The 25,825-nt window shown below is 28.8% G+C and overlaps 1 protein-coding gene across 1 annotated transcript in view; it reads left to right on the top strand.

Annotated features, from left to right (window-relative positions):
- Atg2 (Autophagy-related 2) overlaps window positions 1–23,287 on the top strand; it is a 173,078-nt gene extending 149,791 nt beyond the window's left edge. The window contains exons 32-37 of the mRNA XM_075367443.1: window positions 2,599–2,749; window positions 4,074–4,226; window positions 6,628–6,749; window positions 9,013–9,167; window positions 13,292–13,423; window positions 22,317–23,287. Coding sequence (XP_075223558.1) covers window positions 2,599–2,749; window positions 4,074–4,226; window positions 6,628–6,749; window positions 9,013–9,167; window positions 13,292–13,423; window positions 22,317–22,535 — 932 coding nt within the window. The 3' untranslated portion in view covers window positions 22,536–23,287. The remainder of the gene's footprint in view (window positions 1–2,598; window positions 2,750–4,073; window positions 4,227–6,627; window positions 6,750–9,012; window positions 9,168–13,291; window positions 13,424–22,316) is intronic.
- The last annotated feature ends 2,538 nt before the right edge of the window (window positions 23,288–25,825 follow it).

The following is a 25,825-nucleotide window of genomic DNA, read 5'->3' as shown; positions in this document are numbered from 1 at the left end:
GATCCGTCCACGAGTGGACGTCCCGGGATCAAAAACTCGAAGGCTAATGCCCAGCGGGGTAGTGTTATTTATTTCAACCATCATTTCCATAAAGCATGAATCCATTCTTTTGAACCTGTCTGGATTTAAAAGGTTTTGTTTGTTTGACTTGATGTCTTCGTGTTGCCTATAATCAAAAATTCGACCTTTCTCTTTTTTTCACCGGTGGTCTCCAGTCGTGGTAATCCAAGGCTTCATGACACTGTTGGGATCAGTGCTTAAGGTGTTAATGACGTCGCAGCCACATCTTATGGTGTTCACTTTGTAGCCGCATTTGATTCAAAAAAGGTCATTAGACATGACCCCCACCCTTCTCTGTCGGTCGCACCACCTGGTAGGTCTTGCGTTGCCCGGGTCACACCTCAGGGAGGTAGAGAATTGGGTAGTTGACCGGTCTGGAGCTATGTCGTTTTCCTAATAAACGATGTTGGGTACTTAGCCCTGCGCTCCGTTTCAACCAGCCCATTTCGTGACCCTGAAATATGCCTTTGTACTTGTGTAATATTCCTGGATATTTAACAGGTTTTGCACATTACATTACTTTCAAATAGTTACAATGAATGATAGTAATGAATGAGTCTATGGTTTATATTATTATTACTCTTTAGTACCAGTTATTCATTTATGTTGTAAAAATAATAAAATGTCTGTTTTTAAATTTATTATTCTTACTTCCAAATAAGTTTATCTTTAACACTTTTACAACATAAAATAAGAACTTATATTAAAACACTATCATCTCAAAAATAAGTAATGTTAGCTAATATCAAGATTGCAGTGATGATGATAATATGAAATGTAAACTATAACTTATTTATGCATAAATTCATAAGTAGTTATCAATGAAATAATTTTTCAGTTTTCCTTAAGGTAATATTTTTGTTGTAAATGTAAGTTTTATATTTATTATGCTTTTACGGCCAACATGGGGCCATTTAAGTCAATTTTAGTTGGATCTTTTCTGAGAAAAGCGTGTTATTTTACTCTTCCGAGCTGCCCAGTATTTCTTCATCCGTTCAGATCTTACTTTCTTTTCTTTATCCGTAAACACCCTCTTCGTTGTACTTTGTCATTTGTCTGTCTTTTGTTTAAATCTAATGCTTTTGTCTTTTAGCTTTGTAATTTTTCCAGTTTTATTCTGTAGGTCAGTCAGGGAAATTCCCAATTCTTTCATATCTTCTCTAATTTCTTTGATCCATCCTACTTCTAGCTTTTGGAACCAGAGCTTTTCAATGATATTTCTTGACAGTCTTGTTTCCGGTGTCCTTATGAGATGACCAAAGAAAGAGATTCTTTTTTTCCACATAGTATCAGTAACAGGCTCTATTTCTCGATACACCACCTCATTTGGCACAATCCACCATTGGCCTTCTTTTTGGTGTTTTTTATCGATACACGTTCTGACAATTCTCCTCTCTATTTTCAGAATTTTTTCAATTCGGTTTTTCTGAGTGATTTTGAAAAGGGTCTCGCTTCCGTAGGTGACTTCTGGCTGTACTACAGTTTTGTAATGTTTAAGTTTTGTTTTACAGAAAGGCATTTTTTGTTATATGTTGACCAAGTTAATTTTTGGGATTTAATCATTTTATTTGTCCTGTTTTGCCATGTCACTTTTTCATTTAAATTATAAGTTATTATTTCCCCTAGATATTTAAATTGTTTTACTATTTTAATTTTCTGATTGTTTACCGTAATGTGCTCTATTACCAGAGGATCTATGGCCATTAGTTCAGTTTTTTCGAAAGAGATATGAAGCCCTATCTTTTGTGCTAGGTTTTGAAGGCTCATGATTTGTGTTTTGGCTTCTTGAATATTATTTGCTAAAAGAGCGAGGTCATCTGCAAATCCTAGGCAATTTAGTGTGATGGAGTTTTTCTTAGTACCCATTTTTATATTTTTGGGATTTATTTCATACCATTTTCTCATGACAAATTCGAGGGCGCAGTTAAAAAGGAGTGGTGAGAGGCCGTCTCCTTGCCTCAATCCAGTTTTTATGTAGAAGGGTTGAGAGAGTTCACAAATGTAAGTTTATTATAATGATTTATGTTGCATTTAATGGAGCTGTTTTTATCCATTTTTCATTTATCAAGTGGTTCATAAAAAATGAATAGTAAAGCGTTTTGAAGAAAAATTGCCACTTATTTTCAATCTAACTTTCATATATTGTAAAATCAGCATTTTCTGGTTCATCATGTATACCTTCATAAAGAGTACCTTCTGCTGATTGCACCCAGTTTTCTAAACCAAAAGACTCTCCTTTTTATCCATTTTCATTGTGAGCTTTTCAGATTTTTTGTGACATTAAGGGACCATTTTCAAAATAAGCAAATGCATCTGTAAAATTTATGATTATATGTTCAGATGCTTTCATTTCCACATACAAAGATCTGATTTTACAGCTTCTGCGCTATGATTTAAACTATAATAGTCTAGTATAAAATTATTATCTTTACTAAAATTATTTGAACTATATATATATATAATCTTCATACAGGTAGTTGTATATAGAAATGTAATGTAATATGCTTTCAGAAATTTAATAATACTATTTTCTTTCAGGTGAATTTGAAGGAACATTGGTACCGCATTGTTCAGCACAAGCTCCAGTCATGTCTGTTGAATCACATGAGCCACATTCTAAATCAAAAGAAAATTCTCTTTCTTCTGATGATAAATCATCATCTACATCATCTTCACCAATCTTTTTCAGGTACTTTATTGAATCTGTTAATTCAGTCTTAAACTGAGGTGGCTAAGTTATGAATTGAATTTCTATTAACTTAAATAACAACCATATCTAGCAAGTCTGGAGACCCCATAAAATTAAGGTTGTATATAACTAATTTTTTTTTTATAAATGATAAATGTTTGATAAAAGTACAGAAATGTTGATGTGATTTTTGACCGTTGGTATTGGTTAAGGTTCAGTCTTTAATGTATACCTGTAGTTTAAAACATTATCCTGTAATAAGTGTATAGTTCAATATTCTGCTCAAATGGTTGGATGTGCCCCTATCTGTTTTATTACTACATTTGCAGTTTTCTCATACTGTATAACAAAAAGACCAAACTTATCTTGTGGAAAATTACAAAATCTGAGATTTTTTTAAACTTTTGTAGTTTATAAAAAATTGTTGTGAGTTATCATAAGTTAACCCTTTGTGGGCGGCGATGTTTTATGGCTGTGGGCAGAAGACATTTTCAAAAAAAAAAGTTCATGCAAAAACTATTTAAGTAATCTAAAACATCCTTTCATGCATAAAAGCAATATATACCCTGTGTATTTGCTGAATTCTGCCACAAATCTGATTAAAGAACACTGTTAAATTATCTCTCGAAAAAAAGCCTACTCAAAAACTGCAAAAGTCTCACTGAGCGCACTAGAATTTGCAAACTATAGGTGATGATTTTGGTTATGTTTTACATTGAGTTCTTTTCATGTCAAAGACACTGAATAATAATAGTAACATTGATGGTAATATAATAACAATTTTTAAAGAAGTAAGTGCACCTAGGCAGGGAATAGTTTAATATGGTTTTATTATAATAGTAATATAAATATTTTTATTCATTTCCTTCTGAATTTTTGTCTAGAAAATTTTGTTTGAATTCAAATGAAGCAAGCCAAAAATTAAGTTTTGGAAGGAACACTTTAAAAAAATTACTTAAAAATGAGCAAAAAACAAAATAAAAATAATGCATGACTTGTTACATACGCACGGTCACTGAGCTCATCTAATAACTGAAGCAAAATGGTTTCCAATCACGTTGTATCAGGAATTTCTGACTCAAAAGAACATCTCCTGCCATCTCTTGGAATTCATATGTAACTACATGAAGACAAATAGCCGGTCACATTCAGAGACTCATGAGTTTCCACCCGCGAAGGGTTAACAATTATAATGTTAAGTAATTTTAACTGTTAGTCGCAATATAAAAAATTGTTTACTCTGTAATGTTTATTAAAAATAAGACTAAAAATGTATGCATCTAAGACTTAAAAAATTAAGATTGAATGTATTTACTGATTTCAGGAGTTTTGTATTTACCCCAGAAGTTCCTATTAGGCTCGATTATGAAGGTAAACGTGTTGATATGACGCATGGTCCATTAGCAGGTCTTTTGATGGGTCTTGGACAGTTATCTTGTTCTGAACTTAGATTGAAAAGGCTTGAACATAAACATGGGTAAACTATTATAATTATTTTAATAGTATTTTGGGTATTAGTTATTTTATACTGGTAGTAATGACACACTGTGTAGGTTAATATATAATTGAAGATGTAAGATGTATGTTAAGATTAAGAGTTTAGCTCAGATTATAAAGAAAAAGAAATGGACATTGAACCAATAAAACTGATAATATGAAAAAGTAAAGATATTCATATTGCTTAGAATCATGGTATTATAACAAAAATTCTGTAGAATATGGCAGAGGTATGATCCTGATTCTCTGTAAAAGACTGCATAAGGTAACATATATTATTTTTATGTAGATTTTAGAACATATGAATCTTAAAAAATTCAATTTCTTAGTTAGCCTAGTTACTTTTAGCCTATTTTAAAAGGTTATGGTGATTTTATCATCCACAAATAATAGAGGTAGAGGTGGCCTGATTAGGCAATGTGAGATTGAAAGATAAGTTGAGGAAAAGGTAACTAGTAGGAAAATACTTTTAACTAGATTTATGAAATTACATAACAATCATGCAGAATAGGAAGAAAAAGATTATAATAACTGCTTCTGATTTGTTACTTTACCCAGATGTTATTTAATAAGAAGTTACTTTGTTTAGAAAAAAAATCATACTTGTACAATTTGTGAATATTTAGTAATTAAAATACGCCCTCCTTTATTCTTAATCACTTTTTATACATGATTTGGCATCGATTGCATCAACTACAAATTGTACACAATAGTCCACATTGGCAACAGTGTACTATATATTTTTTTTTATTACTTCATCATGAAACCATACTTACATTATTGCATTAATGAGGTCAATTTTTTTATTACACAATTCATTTTTGAGAATCGTTTTTTGATTATTGCCCAAAGATTTTCAATTGGGTTTAAATCTGAAAAGTGCCACAAGAGCTCTCTTTAATGTTTCGTTCTCATAAAAATTTTTCCACTGTTTGGCAGTATGGCATGATGCCAAATCTTATGTCAATAACCCTTTCCTTTAGAATCTTGTTATATCCATCACTTTTGAAATACCATGTACTGGAAGTAATGAACATCCTTCAAATGTCAATAAATCTCAAAACCTTGTTTTATCTGGGATTGTTGGGTATTAGTCAGTGATGTATTTTCATATGATGCTTTTCTAATGTGTGGAACTCTTTGCCTCCGAACATATAAGTGTGATTTGTCAGAAAACATATTATTTTTCCACTCTTCTTTGGTTTAGTAAGCATGTCCTGTTTTGCACATTTCTGGTGTTAAAAGCTGATTTTTTGCTAAAAAAAAAGCAAAAAAGCAGCTTTCCATTCAGCTGCAAGAAGTCAGCATCTAACTGTTGTCAGTTAATTGCCAATTCTTGATTTAAGTCTGCAGCAGATAATTTTTGATCAAGTTTACTTTTTTTTTCACAAATAGCCCCTGTATTGAAATAGTGTTTCTTTCATAGCCACATTTTTATTTCCTTTGAGGTGAAAAGGGACCAGTTTCTTTAAATTGTTTTAAAATAGCATTCAATGTTGCAAGTCCAACACCACCATCAGAAACTATTTGCCATTGTGTCATACTGGTTTGCTCAGAAAGAGGAACAATTTTCGAACACTTTCTTGGAGTTTGTCTATTATTATATATTTTTTAAGACACATAGAACAAAAACTACAAAATATGATTTTTTAATAAAATTAAATAAACTTTTACAAAACACTATTTATAACATGAAAGGTATGAACTAACCAAAGAACAATTGCACAGACAACTTAAAGAATGGGTGTAGCCACAAGGTAATAAAAAATTCCCTGTGTTTGGATTAATTTGCACATTACTGAATATAGTGCAATTTATTCTTTTTCATTAATCGATACTATACTTGAGTGGTTTCCAGGTGTAGTTAATCTTTAATTTGTGATTCATAGTTGGTTATCATTTAAAAAAAAAAAACACTTTGAGTCCCCTATTTTAGATGACAATGATGAATTTAAATTTTTTTCTGATGCAGAAATTAATGAGTAACAAATTATAAAAATTCCCTAGATTTCTATTTACTTTTAAAAAAATTTACTCTGACAGATGTTTTCATTACCAGTATTGTGAATAAATTTCCTTTAACTCCCTAAAACTGAAATTATTATAATGGATAGCAGTTCAGTAATTTTGTAATCACAGTGTTTAATTTATCTGCGAATTTATCAAATATTTTTTACATTTAAAGATTTATAACATGGGAGGAAGTATCTGTGAACATGAGTGTATTAACTGATATGATGGAAAATAGAATATATAATAAATTATTCTGGGTTAATTACCTATTTTTCCTGGATTTCTTATTCTTGATCAATTTTTTAATTAACTGTAATGAAATTTTTATTGAATATCTACATTAATTTAGTTATTTTTTAAATCTTTAGTCTTCTAGGTTTAGAAAAGCTACTGTCTTATATGTTCACTGAATGGTTTCAAGATATAAAGAAAAATCAATTACCAAATCTTATTGGAGGCGTTGGACCTATTCATTCACTTATTCAGCTATGTAAGTTTACTAGCTTGTACTTTATTCTTTATTTTATAGAATTATTATAAACTTAGTTAATTATTATTCTAAAAAATAATTGATATAATTATATCGAGTTAATAAGAATACTTAAACAAAATAAAAGTAAAGTAGATATGGAAAAAAGAAGAATAACGTAAATATGAGGTCAGAAAATAACCTCCATTTGGCTAAAAATAAAAACCCTGCTTAGAAAAAAATATTTTATCATATACTACTAAAAGCAACAGCTTTTAACTATTTTTCAACATAGTCACCATTTAAATTCAAGCATTTGTTATAGCGTTTCACTAATTTACAAATATCTTCATAAAATTCAGCTGCCTGGGTACCTAGCCATCCTTTCACGGCATTTTGAAGTTTGTCATCATCATCAAAGTGCTGCGAAGTGATCCTTTTCTTCATGCAAGTGAAGAGATGAAAATCACTTGGCATCAAGTCCAGGCTGTAAGGTGCATGATCAAAAATGTCCCATTGGTAATAATTCAGAAGTTTTTGAGCTCTGTGAGAACAAGTGTTGTCATGCAAAAAAACTGCGAAAAATTTTAGAGAATGCATTTTTGTTACCAAATTAAGTTTAATAGTGTTAGTTATTAATAAAGCATTTTAAGTAATGCCAAAATATATTTGATATACTTTCCTGGCATCGGAAAGTGGCAACCCCATCGTCCAGCACATTGCAACTACATTAATTATATTCCCTAATTATTATTTTTTTATTAAAGGAGGAACATTCAAATATAAAGTTAATTTTTTCATTAAAAGTTAACAGTGAAAAATTTGAAGGTTGTTAAGTGTTTTCTTGGAATTCCTCTCAAACCAGCATGATATATTTTTTTATATTTTAGGTAATTAATTGCTTTTGAATGGCATCTAAAAAGACTGTTTACTACCAGTGGTTAGATATAAACTTACACCTAGAATTCAGTCGGTTGAGAAGAGGTAGAGATATATATCGTACTTTTTGTGATTTGTGTAAAAAATATTTTGGACTGTGCAATATGGGCCGAAAGGCAGTGACTTCACACAGTAAAGGGAAGTAGCATTATGAAATTATTAAGATAAGGAGTTTTCAGCCTTCAATAAACTTATTTACGCAAAATGACAACAGATTTACTTCTTTTTGTTATAAAGACGATGTTTCTAAGACAGAAATTATGTGGGTTCTCAATGTTGTATAAAATAAGTTATCCTTAAGTTCATGTGAAGATGTTGGTGCAACTTTTAAAATTATGTTTCCTGGTAGTTGCATAGCATCAAAATTCCAGCTTGGCACTACTAAATGCTTTTATAAGTCATTAATCATGGCCTTGTGCCATACTTTGATGGCTTTCTGCAAATACATTAGAATAATAATGACAAAATATTTTTGAAGAAATGTTAATAATGTTTTCTGTACAAAATAAGGTGTTTTGTTCTAGTATTCTTATGTGTATTACTTTTAGTTTTCCTTTAAGTTGTGATCATATATAATTTGTTAATTGAAATCTGTGTTTCTTAGCATTTTTATGTAAATCAAGTTATTAAATAGTTTACTTTTCAAAATAATATAGGCTAATTTTTGTGAAAAAATTTTTAACAATCTTAGGTGCGAGTCAATTATTTTTAAAAGTTTCTTATCTATTTTACTTTAGTTACCATAATGTTAAGTTTTATGCAAGAAACTTATTAAATGTTTTTTTTTGTACTTTGCAATGTAATTTACTGAAACAATTTAACATAAAAAATTAGCCCAATTTTAAATGTATATTGTAAAAAATCATTAAAAAATAAACTTTAAAAGTAATCTAATAATAAATAATAAAAAAAGGCATGAGTTGGGCAGCTATGGGGATGGTGAAGGTTGCAAAAAAATAAAAATCTGTATATGTTGCAAAGTAATCGGCAATAGCGTAACATGAAAATCAGGAAATTTTTACTAAATTGGTCAGTGAAAGTCCAGAAAAACAAATTTTAAAATTCAGTGGGTACCCTGATAGACACTTTTTTCTTTTATGCAAATTATTTTTTTTAAGAAAACTCAGGTAAACCATTCCTAGTATCTCCAATTCCCCGTTTCCCACGCACTAATATAAGATATCAGAGTGCATATATTAACTATTACTTGCAACTTTTAAGCATTATAATTTTCAGTCTGCTTTTATGTAAAACATTGTTAAGAAATTAAAACCATATCTTATGATTAGTGAAAGTTTTTTATGTGTATTTCTTGCATGTGTATAATTATATTTTTATGTTTCAGTCCAGGGAATAATAGATCTCTTTTGGCTTCCAATTGAACAGTATCAAAAAGATGGGCGCATAGTTAGAGGATTGCAACGAGGAGCTAATTCGTTTACAACATCAACTGCCATGGCTGCTCTGGAAATCACTACTAGACTAGTACAAGCCATACAGGTAATATCTATTGTTTATACCCACAAAAAAATTGTCAGAATTTATACCTTTCTGTTCTTCCCATACACTTCAGACATACTTTTATTTATCTGATAGCCAGTAAATGCTGCATGATTATCTGTATATCCTTATTATACCATGTTGTCTGAACAGACATTAATTAAATCTTCTTTATCAATCAGTTCCTAAATATTCTAATAATAGTGTTTCATTCTTTTTTAATTTTCAACACTGATTTGAAGGAACTGGTAGAGAATTTAAAAACTATGCATCATGTAGCCTGTAGGGTTTTAAAACTATATTATGGTTTACTGTGCCCTACTTAGCTTATTAGAAATTAGTAACAGGATAGTAGCATTAGCAGCAAAGTTTCTTATTAATTTGTTCTTTTTATAACTGTTTTTAAGTAAATCCAAAATAATGTTTTGTTTTCTTTTTTAATAATAATTTGCTCTTATTGACCTTTCAAGATTAAAATTTTGATTAGATACCTTAATAACATTAAATAAAATCATTGTACTTGAATTTATAGATGTATGGTTACAATTGAATTTACAACTGTCATGTGAATTGTCCGGTGCATTGTTAAATGCAGTTTTTAATTTCTTCTGTGTTTGTATCAAACTTCTTTTTAGTGCAGTATTATTAGTTCTGCCTTATGCAATTTCTATTAACAAATTAAACACTCTATTAATTAATTGCTTGTTTACTCTTAACTTTTCTCATACACTTATTAATTAAATTTTTGTATGTTTATAGTTTTACATTGTATAGTAGTTTATGTATAATTTGTTTAAATTGTTTCAATTTATTTACTTTTACCATAATGTTATTTTTTGTATATTTAAAAATAATTTTATATAATTTAAAGGAGTTTATTATTTTATTTTAGTTTTATTATTTGAGTTTAGTATTATGAGATTTTAACATCAGTACCTAACTACCTGATTTGTTTTACATTAGAACTTCTTGAGCAGTAACTCCTTGAAAATAAAGGCAAGTTAATGAATAGAATATCAATGAGTAAAGTTTCCTTAGTTAACTCTACATTTTTCAAAGGTTGAACTCAATATCATGTAACATCCTATAATGTACTTGCTGTCAGATTGATCAGTACTTATTTCAGGCATGTTAGTTCAATTTCTATTAGATTAAAAAGCGTATGATACAGCATATTGCTTTAAAGATCAGACTTGGCTTTTTAGAAGATCTACCATTTTTTAACCTAGCAACCAATTCCTTTATTAGATCTTCGGTTTTGAAAATCAAGTTAATAGTGATCATTTATTGTTACATAGTATCATAATATTATTATATTTATTTTGCTTAGGGCATTTATTTTTTATTCTGAGTAATATAATTTTATGTTTATGTATCACATTTAATCTTTGTAGATAGTTTGTAGGTTAAAAATAGGAATTTTATCATTTTTTAAATACAGGGTTAACACTTGAAAACTGAACTAAACTCTGTATTTCTGAAGAACTTAAAACTATTTATATTGTATTAATAAAATACCAGTATTAACATGGTGAAAGTTATTAGGATTATTTCAGACTGAACAAAATTCTTAGTTACTAAATAACTAAGATCGCATGTCTATGACTTTCTTTTATTGTTTATAAGATTATGTATCAAAAAAGCAAATTCTTAGAAATAAATATTTATTTAGAATTTATGAAAAAACCTTTGTAAGAGATGAAGAAAGTTAAATATTTTATTGCTTTTTAAAATAATATTTCATAGAAATTTCTCAAAATGTATTTGTTCTTAACATTCAAACCAACTTTTAAAAATTCTTTATATGAAATTACATAATTTAGCCTCAATAGTGGAATATCATATTGTTTTGCCTCTAAGAAAAAAGGGTTAGACATGTTTGACTGGCCATGACTCCAGAATAATATGTGTAAAAATTGATGTTCATTAATTTTTAACTTTTTTTCATTATTTTAATCAGAGGAGTATATCCGTAAAGTTTAGTAACATTCTGTATATTTTAATAGATACTCCATCACCATCAAATCACTTAAAAATAACACTTTTCCTGAATATCAAAAGAGCCAAGATTTGGCACATTCATTCCTCAGAAAACATCCTCTCCCACCCTGATGTAGAAAGAGGTGCATACTTTTTCTATACAAAATATAAAAATATAGAAGCTTCAAATTAAGAATGTGATAGTGCCATTGATCCTATAACTGCTTCTCCAGTTTTCACTTTGAACCATCCCTAAAAGAAAAAAATCTGAATTCAGAGTAGTTTTTATTTTTCCTGTAAGTTTTGTTATCCACCGGTAATAAATAAATCATTTAACTCTAGGAAAAATAATTCCAGCAATATTGCGCTAAATTGTGGGCTTCTGTTTTAATAAACATTTAAAGTGTTGTTTGTTTATCCACATCAAAGAGGAAGAAATGCTTATTTTTGTAATCTGTTGCTTTTCAGGAATTAATATCTCTTCAGAAAATTTATCAGCAGAGAATTGTTAGCATAAGAGTCCAGATTAAAAATGAAGTATGAAAAAATGGTAGATATGTTAACAGACCTCCAGTGAGTTATAGAGTATATACCACTTCTTGAGCAAACAAAAGTAAATGAAGTTCTAAAAATTTGAAATTGAATTTTGAAATCAGAATCTACAGTGTGATCTTCAAACTGAAAAAAAGTTGCTTAACAGGTGCAGGGGGAGTATACATTGTTAAAAAGTCATACAGTATGCTGCATCTCAAAAGAAGGTTTAAAAAGAATATGCACGGATATCTTAATCTCCATGGGTATTTTGAACACCTTAAACAGAAGTTAGATTTTTGTTATAATGCTTATTATAAAATTATTTGAAGATGTATGACAGATTATATGATTTCCTCTATTTCAGAGGATGAAACTGGAATAAGTGATTCTCTAATTCTTGTTTTTGTTCCAAAAGAAATGGAAATATTCTAATCAGAGTATCATATGAAGGACAAAACTTCAACATATGGACTATACAAGTTTTTTCTCTACACAAATTGCATGTTGATGTGCAAACAATGTTTTCTTGAATTCAAAAAGGAAAAGAAATGAAAAGGAAAATTGAAAAATCAGTATTCTTCTATTTGAAGCATAAATGTATCAGCTAGTTCAGTGATATAGTATAGTCTGGAATGTAGTATTTTATTTCTACAATGTATTAGCCTCTCTTCTATTAAACTAATCATTGTTACATTTGATCTACATATTATTCAAGCCTAGCCAATTCTGTTTTAATTAACCTGCAATTTTAGTAACTTTTATTTAATTTTGATTTATGACAAGTCTGTTTTTTAATTAGTCACTTTAAAAGTAATTAATGTTTTGTCTTAGCTTTAAACTTTTATTGTTTTTGTTTTTATTCTGAAGAATGTGCATTAAGTCATTTGGTATGCCTTAACAAACTACAGTTGTATACAATTAAAAGAGTACTGCCTAAAAGGAACCTACCTTGACAGAATCTGACAAGATGTTGCGGGTTAAGTTTAAGTTTATAAATTAAGTGATTAAGAAGTAGTGCAAACAATGGATGCAGTTGCACCTAACAACATGAAGTGTTCAATCTGCCACTACCAAACCAATAGTTGTGTAGCTGTAGTCCTTTGAGGGCACAAGAATTTTGTTGATAAAATTCACAGAACCTGAACCAAAAAAATCAGAATGTTGCTTGTTGAAATTGTTCAGGTGGAAAATTTCTAACCATCCCTTCTGCGGCCCAGACTTTATTACACTATACACTACTCTTCTTTTAACAGAGTTGAAAGTCTAGCTGGGTAACCTGAAATTCTTTAAAAAGCTTGTCACAGTACCAGTATCTGAATGTAGTTATTGACAGTAATATAAATATCTTGACATAAAAAGTATCATAATATTATAAGTAAAGTATCATAAATATCTTGATTTAAGTATATCATAAAATCCATAGAAATTCTGGAATGGCTCTTGTAATTCAAAACCAAGTGCAATTGTTTTTGCTTCATATCATTTTTAAATATTTGAAGAAGATACACTGCAATGTCTTCTACGGCAAAGTTTGCAATTACTTTAATAACATTATTATGGTATATTTTAAAGATAAAATTAGTGTATTGTATTTTGTGTTTATTTTATAGAGTGTAGCTGAAACAGCATTTGATATGGTATCACCAGGACCAAGTGTCCGAAAAAAACAAGATGGGAAAACACGCAGTCAACCTGCTGATATAAGAGAAGGTGTATCAACTGCTATTTCACTAGTTAGAGAGGTTAGTTTTAATTATTGTCATATACTCAAGATGTATTATTAATTTTATATATATGTTTAATTTTTTAAACATTGTCCTGTGTGTCAGATCACAATTAATTATTTATATATATATATTTTTTTTTAACCTCTGGGTCCACCATTAGGTATTGCTTCAGAGGATGAGATGAATGACAAATGTAGCGTGTGAAAATGCCTTGCCTGATTCGAACCCAGGACCTCCGGATGAAATTATTTATAGTTTAAAAATCATCATATACATACGTATATAAAAAATAAGATTGATCTCACCTTAGTGTTAAAATCTTTTTTTTATTCAAGAAGGCCTTTTCGACCCACTGTATCAGTTAAGGTAACACAGTTAATAAGGTATTTGGTCACTAAGGTAAAACTAATTAAAATTGTAATCAGATGATAAAAACAGATGTCATTGTGTAGATATTATAGTCAATTTAAACAGATTGTCATGTTCGAAATGTGGTTTGATGGTTCACTAAATTTAAGTCCTTGTATTTATAAATGTAATATTTTTCTAAATTCTTTAGTTTGCTTTTAACATTACAAACTTCTAATATTTCAAGATTATCCGCTATGCTTGTAATTCTGTCAATTCAAAATCAAGAGATCCACCATGTTTTTAAAACATTTCTTCTTATTCTTGAATCCCCTCAGATGTTCTGAGAATCTTGCCTTGAATGACCTATTGGTTTTTCCAATATATATGGCATCTCAGTCTGTGCACTTAATGCTATATGTGCCGCTCAAGTTGAATTTGTCAAAGATGTAGGTTGAGTTATAACTAAAGAATTTTGTTGAAATGTTATTCACTAGTTTATATGTGATTGTATATTTTTCTTTACTATAAACCTTCACTATTTTATATGTGATATTCATTTATATAACTGTATAAAATATAACTTATAATTTTTAGACTGATTTATTGGAACAAGGGTGTCCTTGTTATTTATATTTCCTATTCAAATATCACTTGTAAATACTGTTAACAAAATTTATTGTAGCCATTGTGCAAAACTATACTTTCATACATCTCAGTTCGTTATTTAAAATCACTTTATTACTATGTGAATAAACCACAGCTCTATGTATCATAGCAGAGTAAGTGTCCATTTTATGCGACCATGGATTATTAAAGTAGCTCTTATGAATAGTTGTATTATTGCTGGTTGGTTTCCTGTATATGCTCATTTCAATCTGGTTATTATTAATTTTTATATTTATATCCAAAAAATGTATGTTTACATCTGTTTTTAACATTGGATTACGAGTTAGTTTTGCCTTAATACCTGTTTTATTAATTGTATTATCTTAACAACTGATGATGGATCCAGTAGATCCGAAAAGGCCTTGAATAAGAAAAGATAACACTTAAGCTGAGATCAATCTTACTTTTTATATATGTGTGTATATGGTGATTTTTTATTTATAAACAATTAATATATATACGAGGGACATTCTATAATTAAAGAGACAAATTGATGTAGAAAAAACTGTATTTTTACAAAATGAGACTTTTACTACTTCTCGATGTAATCCCCACCAATGTTAATACACTTGTCCCAACGATGAACTAGTTTTTTTTGTACCTGTTGCAAAGAAATCTTTGTCTTGTTTGAGCCATTTTACCACAAATTCTTTGATCTACTAGTTGTTACTGAATGTTTTTCCATGTAATGCCACCTTAAGTGGACCAAACAAATGAAAATCCGAGAGAGCTAAATCTGAAGTATACGGAAGACATGGTAGTATCTTCCATCCCATTTTTCCAGTGGTTTCATGGGTCAGCTGGGCGGTGTAAGGGCAAGGATTGTCATGTAGCAATATCACACCTTTTCTTTGAGATCTGTGATGTTTTTCTCTCATTGCTGGTTTTACTTTTTTCATCAGCATATCTGAGTAGTAGACACTGTTTATTGTATGCTGATTTTCCAAATAATTACAAAAGACATGACTTTTCCCTGCTGATGCTTGCATTCTGGATTTTTTTCGGACAGGTGAGCTGGATGTGCTTCCATTCCATGCTTCGTCTTTTGGACTCTGGTTCAAAATGGTGAACCCAAGTTTCATCAGACATTAAAATCTTGTTTAGAACAGTCGCCTTCCCTTTCATAGCATTCTTTCAAGTCTGTACACACTTTGAGTCTTGTTTCCTTGTGTTGCGTTAACTTTTTTTGAGACCCACTTTGCACTTTTTTGCTGTACTTGAGCTTGTTACTGATAACGTTATGAACTGTGCCAACACTTACTGCAACTGATTTTGTTATATGTTCAACTGTAGTAATACGTCAGTCTTTACAAATAATGTCATCAGTGCAGGTTTCAAGCAAAGTAGTCGACACTTCAACTGACCAGCCAAGACGTTGCTCAGCAGTCACAGGTTTGACCATTTTTGAACTGTTCTACCCACTTAGAAAAATGTCTCCAGTTCATACAACTTTCACCATACTGTAAAATCATTCTAGAAAAGAGTTTTATCTAGTTTTTCACTTTCAGAAACAAAAAATGGATCACTGAACATTGTTCAACTAATGTGGAAACTTCAAGCGAACATTCCATTGTTAAATGCAATATTGAGGTTATAAACAAAACAGTTTTTATCCGTCAGATGTTTTCAGCTCATCCCAGTAATGCCAACCTAATAAAGTCATGAAAGTACAAAACTCCTCCTACAAACTGTTTCATTTCTACATCAGTTTGTCTTTAATTTTTTAATATCTCCTGTATATATGTGTAAAACTTTGTGAAAATTCAAATAACAAACCAAATAACCATATTATAAAATATTTAGTATAATAATAATAAAACTGATTTAAGGGAAATATATAAAATTAAATGTAATAAAATCTATATTGGTAAAACTATCAGATCTTTTAAAAAAAAATTTATAGAACATTGCAGTGCTTACAGAAACGGAAAGAGAGGTATGTCTAATGTGGCTGACCATTTGTTTGTTGTGTAGGCACAATATTACTGATAATAAAAATAATTTAGAAATTTTGGAAATTTGTAACAATAGAAGAATGGATATACTTGAAAAATATTATATTTATAAATTTAAACAAAGGTATGAAATAAATCAACAGATCATCTTTGAAATTAAAGACGTAGTTGATTGTAGCAGTTAGCAACAGTATTTACAGATGTAGTTGCGTGACATTATAAATCAATTATCATGCCAGTTGACATTGAGTTATATTGTTCAAGTTTTGTGGTTATTAGGGTTTATGTTTTCTAAATTTTTAGCTTTATTTATTTTTTGTTTTTATTTTTTGGAATTTTGTACTGACTGATGATGTGTAATCTTGTGAAAGTCTACTTTTGGTATTAATTTTTTAGGTTCTTTTACTGTGTTTGGTTGTTATTTAATATATATATATAAAATTAACATAAAGCTAATAAGCTAATTTTTTTCTAAGTTAAGTTCATTAAAGTAAAAGTGGTTACTGAATTAGAGAGTATTTGTGGTGTTGAGCAAGAGATTATTAAAGGAAAAATTAACACTCATGATTGTTTCTGTCTAATGATCTATGAATAATGCTGTTATTTTTCTTTCTCTGTCTGTTTCATTTATAATACACTTTGACAGTTATATTTTTTACTTTTTTCAGTCATTGAGAATTGTCATCTAGGGTATATTTATCATCAATTTATAAAAGCCAATCATTTTTTTACTGCAATAATTGTTTACTTAAATATTACATTCAACTTTTACTAATATCTCTAAAAAAAAAAAAATATCTTTTATTCATTTTATATACATCTCTTTTGTACTTGATAGCTTAATTTGTTTTTGTAATGTATAGAAGTAAAGAATAATTAAATACAGAAGAAAATGTAAGTATTTGTTAAGTTGAAAATTTAAATATTTGGTAAGTTTTAGCGAAACTAAGATATTTGTATCTTAGTTTCGCTAAAACGACTAACTAAATGAAAATATTTGAATGAATTTATGATAAGATATTCAGAGTTAGTTGCTTGACAGTAAAGCATATTGAAGAGAGTAGAATGTGTTTTAGAAGAATGATCAAAGCATATGAAGCTTATAGAGAAAGATGTACATAGTGATAGGCTAGATTAAAATATTCATTATCAGTAGAAATTAATTGAAAATTGGATATAATTTTTGAAAAAAATTTAATTAAAAAAGTACTGAAGGTTAAGTGGTAATATTGTTGTAGGCTAGCTGTTTAATAGTTGCTTTTTGATGCTGTACCTGTATCCAACACTTAAATTAAAATGTAGTTAGTTTTTGTGTTAGATCGACGCACTAGTACTCTAGTTGTTGGAATACAGTTGTAGGATACTGGCTCAGGATTGGGTCAGTTGAGTCTATATAAGAACCACATTTTACACACATAATACGCACATCCTCATTTCACAAATTGAAGATTTTTTCATCTTTGATGAGTTTTTGTATAATGCTTATATATTTAATTTACCTAATGGCTGCTACATCTATGTATAAAAGATAAGTATATTTTATTTAATCAGTAATATTTATTTTTTGAATCTAATTTAAAAGTTCTAAACATTAATATTTGTACTTTCTTAAGTACAGCAAAAGTTCTTTACAGTAAGATGATGATAAAGATTTTTATTATATCTTTTCTGGGTATTTTACACAAATATTAGAAAAGAAGACTGGATCAATTCCCATAATTTTTTTTTTGTTTTCACCATTTATACTAACTTATGAAAGCAGGCAGATAAAATTACTAAATAAAGTATTTATAATTACATATTTAAATACTGATCTCTGGAATTTTTTAAAGAAATCAGCCTTTAATTCTGATTTAGTATTTAACAATATACTTAATATATATTATAAATGATATACAGTGCATTAAACTCAATATGTAACAGTTTTAAAACATGCTGAAAACCAAAACTTGTCGACATTTGATTTACATCCAAGCCACCCAACCTTACTTAAAATTTCCAACTTTTAGCACCATGATTCGTATTTCTTAACACCTTGAGGTCATTTGAAGAACATTTAACAATAAAATCACTTAACATAACAATAAAAATGTATAGCACTCACAAATGGGTGTAATAACATTCTTGCTTGTGAACTTTTAACTCCTTATCAATCTTAAACATAATGAAATGCACAGGACATCACTATACCAACATATTAAATGATTAAAAAACAATCCAAGTCTCTTTTCTGAGATTATGATACAAAAAATGCAGCCATAATTTTTCACAAGAGTAGTTGAAATGTTAGAAAATGAGAAAAAAATTAATTCTCATTTTATCAATAAAAACGGGTAGTTTTGAATAACCAAAACATTTTGTCACCTCTTTATCATTTATAACATTTCCTGTGATATTTACACTTTTTAAATGATTTAAATATTTAATGTGGATTATACATTAATTTAATGCTTGTAAACATGACAAATTATTAGTATAAAGAATATATTACCTGGTACAGATCACAAGGCTATTTGCAACTGTATAACTTCTCTGAAATTCATAACTGAGATTGTGAACGGATTATTCATTTCTTCTAACTGAATACGTAGATATATAGGATTGCATTTTGTTTTAATCATTTATTGATGGTCATGTAAATGTGAGTAGGGTAAGTATGAGTATTCAGAGTTCTTCGTATAGATGTGTACAGAACGATAAAATTTTGGATAAAAATTATGCCATTTAAATTGTTTTTATAAAGATGAAAATAGTAATATTAACAACCAATAAATTAAATATTTGCCACTATATTGCAATACCAGGAACTTATGCACTTATAAAAAATATTGGGAAGGAAGTTGGTAAATTAATCATTCAATTACATGTAATTAAGGATTAATGAGTGTAAATTAAATTTTTCTTACTTGTACCCTGTCAACGAAGTACAGATATGTCCTTTTTTTCTCAGTAACAATGCAGTGTACATGTTATTGGTAAATTTATATATTTGTTGTCAAGTTAAAAACCAAAAATAAACATATTAGTGGGCTAATTTTTATTTAAAACCTAGACAGACCAAATACCACCATTTGTTAAATAATTTTAAAAACTTTATTCAAACCATTGTAATGAACTAGGATTGTACTGCATACCTTGCTAATAAAATAAACATTTTATATTCCAATAGAAAGGAAGGGAGTTATAAACAGAATAATGAAACACAGTAATCATTTTGTGAAGGTAGTACAAAGGACTGCCCAAGAAGCTTTTTATATGCTGCAGAGCTGTGGTAGTCCACATATTAACTATGCATGTGCATAGTGAATATACAGATAGTTAGTTTATACTAAGACAGTGTATTTGGTATTCACCGTTTTTTTTTTTTTCGATATGTGGTTATAAAATTCCAGTATTTTGAACGTTTACTTAAGAATTAATTAGAGGATTTTCATGTTACCTACTTGGAGATTATTTGATGTTCACCTTGCAGTCAAAACCAAATGTGACAGCAAATAAAATTTCTCTTATGCTAAAGATTTGAAATGAAGTCTTGAAAAAATAGTTTTATAAAAGGACTTCATAATCCAAACTCATTATACTGGACTTTCACTGTCTTTATAATTCATGCATTATGGATACTATGTTGGTTAGTTGCTGCATTGATCCAAGCGATGGTAGTATTTTACGTAGATAGCAGGTATATCATCTAAGCATGCCTTAATTGAATAATCTGTCATACTTTTCCCATCATATGTGAAACCTTAGCCTATGTTTAGAGCAGTTAGAATTTAATAGGTAGACATCTTTATTTTATTACTTCCAAGTTTGTAACTACCGACTTAAAATAGACGTTATGATTTTTTTTTCTGAAAAAAAATTCAAAACCTGTGAACCAAAACAAATGAATTTTAAAGTAACAAATACAATATTAGAATAAAAATAAAGAGTTGTTTATGATGACTTTAACTATTGTAATGTGCAACTTGTTAGCTAGCTATTTATCTGCATTCAGTAAAAACAATATATATATATTTTGTCACATGATAAGCTGTTCAATTTTTATGATCACTCATTTCAAGTTAATTCACTAAATTTTATAAATACCTTTTAAAATTTTGGCAAAAATAAAATCTAAAGAATGTGAACTAACTTAACATACAGTTAAGTAAATCTGTAGTAATTGATCAAATAAATTAGGTATTTGAACCCCGAATACGTGTATCAGTCTGTAAAAATATATATGTCCAAACTTAATAAAAAGTTGCATAATCATTAAAAAATTTTGTTTTACTGAATACTTTACCCCTACTTAAAAGCTGAAATTGATGAGCTGTAAATAAAATTTAGACACTTGAAATTCCTGTTTGTTGTTTATTGTTTCTGAGAGAAATGACTACTGTTTACTAAGCAGTAGAGGTGTATTTGTGATGTGACAGAAACTGTCATAATTTTTGTTTATCCATCAAGTTAAATTGGGGTAAGAAAATTTTTTATCTGTGGAGCATGCCTATCCATTCCGTATATCATCTACATTATGCTGTGTAATTATGTTCAAAGTTGAATTAAATATTTTTTGCGTGTATAGTGTGGAAAGTAATTCGAAACGGGGATTTTTTTCCTATGTTGTGGCTACACTACTTGACCATAGCCATTCTTTAAAATTGTCTGTGTAATGTCAGATTGTTCTTTGGTTATTTAGCAATTTTCATGATTTAAAAAGTGTTTTGTGAAAGTCTGTTTAATTTTTTATTACAAAATCATATTTTCGTATTGTTTGTTCTGTTTGTCTTGAATATGTAATTATGGATGTAACGCCAAGAAGGTGTTCAAAAATTGTTTCTCTTTCCGAGTATACTAGTGACACAACAACAAATAGCGTCAGAGTGGTGTTGGACTAGGGACAGTGAATGCTATTAAAGAAACTGATTCCTTTTCACCTCAAAGGAAAAGCAAATGTGACAGTAGAAGAAAAACTCCTCCAACACAGGATCAGTTATTCGTGAGAAAATGTAAACTTGATCAAAAATTATCTGCTGTGGATTTAAATCGAGAACTAGCAGCAAGTGGTACAGATTTACACGTGTGACAACTGTTAGATGCTAACTTCTTGTAGCTGGGGCAGAAAGCTCAATGACCAACTAAAAATTAGCTTTTTTAATACCAGCAATTTGCAAAAAAGGTGTGGGCCAAACCATATGCTAACTGGAAAAATGTTAAGTTTTCCAACAAGTCACATCAGGGGCAAAGAGTTCCATATGTTATAAAAGCATCAAATAGATGCTTTTAGATAAAGCATCTACACCACCAGCACATATCCAACAATCAGTTAAACATCCCCAGAAAAAAATGTTTTGGGTTGTTTCACATTTGAAGACCCTTGTTCATTACTTACAGTAGATGGTATGCTAAAAAGTGATGGATACATCAAATTCTAAAAGAAAGGGCTGTGACACAATTTCAAAACAAATTCTACAAGGTAGCAGAAGGTTCTAACAGGATTTTATGTCATAATGCCAAAAAAGTGGAAAAAGTTTTCAAAGAACAAAATATTAAGGTACTACTCCCATGACCTGGCAACTACACAGACTTAAATCCAATTGAAAATCTTTGGACAATAGACAAAAAGCAACTCTCAACAATGAATTGTATCACAAATATAGACCTCATTAAAAAAAATAATATCGATATGGTTTCTTTATGAAGAAATTAAAAAAATGTATAGTACCTTGATGAATCGATGCCAAATCATGTACCTGAAGTAATTAAGAATAAAAGACATAATTATTAGATATTTACAAATAGTACAGATATGATTTTTTCTAAATACTTTTTATTAAATAATATTTGTGTTTGGATTAATTTGCAAGCTACTGAGTTGTGTATATATGTATGTATATAGTTATATTACGAAATGATTTTATTATGTAAGGTACATTTATTCTCTTTTTTTATAGGGTCTTGGAGAAACAGCACATACTCTTGTTCGGGTTGCCAGCGCAGAACATGAAACAAAAGGTGCAGTCGGAGCTGTGGGTGGTGTTTTACGTCAGTTACCACCCACTGTTGTTGCACCTATTGTATTTGCTTCTGCTGCAACTAATAAATTCCTTGGTGGTGTTAGGAGCCAGTTGGTTCCAGATGCGCGTAGAGAACATAATTGTAAATGGAAGTGAATTTTTTCAATTTAAAAATAAGCAGATTTGTTTTGTTGTTTGTTTTTTTTTTAATGTGTAAACCGAAATATGTGATACGTTTGTAAATATGTATAATAACCATCAACTGAAAAGTAATTATTAAAAATACTTGTATTATTATAATCATAGAGAAGCATATGATTTTTGTGTTAGTTGCTCAATAATACATATTTTATCAGTTAAATAATACAATGATTACACAAAAATTGTGTAAAAGCAATTAGTTTTGTGTTTAGTATATTGCATAAAGTTTACTTGCCTTTTATGCAATATTATTTTTATATGATTTTTAGTGATATTTTCATTGATGTGTAACGCTTAGTTCATTGTTAGCATGTTTCATATTTCGTATTTTTATTAACATTTCATACTTCATGTGCATGTATATACTGAACTTTTATATTTTTAAAAAGCAATCGATTTGAAGAATTTTTTAGGTCATTTAATAAGTGCTATTATTACAAAAAAATTATTGATGTTTACTGATCGGTGATGAATGCCAGGAAGTCGATTCCATTATAAAAACATATAAATGTGAACTTTTTTTTATTTTTACGTAAAAATAATCTGTTTTGTAATTTTTATTGTTTTTGTCATGTTTTTATATTTAGAAATATATAGCAGTTCTTTTTTTTCTTTCAAATATCTAAATGTATGTCATTAAAATAATGAGTCTGACAATTTTTTATTGAAAACATAAAAAACTTGAGATAATAAATACCTGATAACAAGTTTTGTGTTGCTGTTGTACTTTTTTCATTGTGTTATTAATTATTTGTAATGAATTATTGTCATTAATCTTTTATTTTTACTGTCTATAAAGTGTATAACTTCAAACATAAACTAAATTAATAGAAGTTTATTATTATTTTGAGCCTTTTTAGTATAACTTTCTGACTTAATAAATCTCTTCCAATTCTACTCCCAGATTGGCCTTTACATTCATTTCTTTATATAAACCACTGTTGCCTACGTGTAAACCAAAAGCTTATGTTAGAAGTATTGTCCAGAAAAAAGTACCAAACTATTTTCACAAATTTTTATTTTTTATAAAGATAACTTGTTCTATCCTAAATTCTCTATATTTTGCATTTTAATTGTCATTGGATTTACAGTTCTAATATCTGATATGATATTGTATATTTCAGAGCATGTTAAAATATATGATGTTATATCAGTAGTATGGATATTAATATAGTCACACTCATTTAGCTTTATATATTAGAGCAATTCTGTAGTTAAATAATATTTTGTTATATACTTGCAGTTGCTGCTTTTAGTATACTTACTATGTAAAGTTTAGCAAATCTATTCTGTAACAGTGTATTCCTTAAGCTGCAAGGCTACAGTGGGGATTAGAATTTATATACCTTGAAGGTCAGGGTTAATAGTATAAGATATACATAAAAAAGTTTTTGAACATTTACACATGCAAATTCAAAATGTGTAACTTTTGTCCCATGACATCAGCAGTGTGTATCCTGTTCATAATTGTTAATTTCCTGTGTTATATTAATTTATTTTAATATAACAATTTTTAAACTGTTATCAAAACACTTGGTATACATTTTTTTCCCATAAGTTGCTTTTGCATCTTCATTGACTACTACTGCTGTTTTCCACTTTATCCTTTACTGATTTTAGTGCTAGTAGTTTTGTTTGAATTACAAAGACCTAAATACGTGTCTTCATAAACAAAAAAAAAACTTGTCAGCAGTAACATCAGTTGATGCCAGAGTTTAAAACAGCAGCGCTAGTCACAGAAAGTGACCAGCTATATGAACAACTTAAGATCCAAGAATATATTATAAGTTTAAAAAATATATTAAAATGTGCTTTGGTTTAGTTAGCCTTTGTAAATTAATAGTTTTGTATGTATGGTATATCATAAATAGTAATATATAAATACTAATTGAAGCAAATTTTTTGTAAGTAAAATGTCAATTTTGAAAATTAAATTAAATTTTTATTTTAGAGTTAGGAATTGTTGATTTACACTAAATTATTCATCGTATTGTTTTGGTTTTTTTTGTTCAATCTCCAGTTCAGAAACACAAATGAAGTCATTACCTTATTAACTCCCACTAAAGCAGCCAATTTCTTGTTGGTTATTAGAAAGTACCAGAACAGTAGCTGACAAAATTCCCATGTTTCATATCCATGGAGAAAGATAAGATAGATAGGAATTAAGGAAATGATAGTGTAGAAAAAAGGAATGATATATTACTTATAGACTTTTTGATCTGGATGGCTTATTGTATTGTCTTAACAAGAGTCTGTAATTTTACTAATGTTACCGTAATGATTTATTAAGATAGTCTATAAATACATTTCTACAAGAGTCTCTTTCCCGCAAATGTTTCCATGTCCTACTTAGTGCTTGAATTTTTCTCACGCTATTTATAAGCACTACTAACTTGTCTGTTATAAGCTATCTGCCTAAAAATATGATTGATGCAAATTGACGTTAGAATTAGCAATTGTTATACTTTATATTCTGTAAGTAGCATTAACATTTTAAGGTACATTATTTTATGAGTAATGGATTTTATATTCTTTCCTTCAGAAGCATTCTTTGTCAGATAGTAATTAATTTAAACACTAGATAATAGCTTATTTAAGTAATTATAAAGTATACTAATTTTACAAAGATTAATAGTTTATTAATCTTTATTGGTAGTAATTTTACCTCCATACATACTTATATATTACTCATCCATATTAATCGCACTTAACATTGTTTATTAACATTCTGGATCTATGCAAGTTAGCTTCAACTGTTGACATTGCATCCATATTTCACAGCCTTTTTATTTTCTAGGACACTATTCCCTGACACACTTTAGATATTGAAGTGTGTACAACTTGGCAAAGTTTTAAAATGGCCTAAAAACAAAAATATAATTTTTAGAGGAAATAATGTTCCAAATGTGATTTGGAAAGCATTTTGCTTTTAGGGACATAACTTCCATTACCTTGCTTTGATACTACTAGCATAAACCTTTGTCAATAACTCTAAACTAGTATTTTTTATAAAGTGGGTAAAAAGTATTAGAAAAAATCAAATACTTGATCATTTTTTTGGTGATAAAACAAAATTTTTTTAATTATACAAAATAATTAAAAATATACAGCTTGATTTGACAGCTTTAGTTGAAATAAATTAGTTAAATAAAAGCAAAAACAAACCGATGAAATTGTAAAAAAGTAATTGTAAAAATCATTTTAAAGCATTAAGATTTTGTGTATTACTATAAAATACTGAATAA

The sequence above is a fragment of the Lycorma delicatula genome, chromosome 5, assembly GCF_047948215.1.
Source record: "Lycorma delicatula isolate Av1 chromosome 5, ASM4794821v1, whole genome shotgun sequence".
Classification (NCBI taxonomy): Eukaryota; Metazoa; Arthropoda; class Insecta; order Hemiptera; family Fulgoridae; genus Lycorma; species Lycorma delicatula.
The sequence above is the reverse complement of the archived record's forward strand: the minus strand, read 5'-3'. Positions and strand labels throughout refer to the sequence as shown.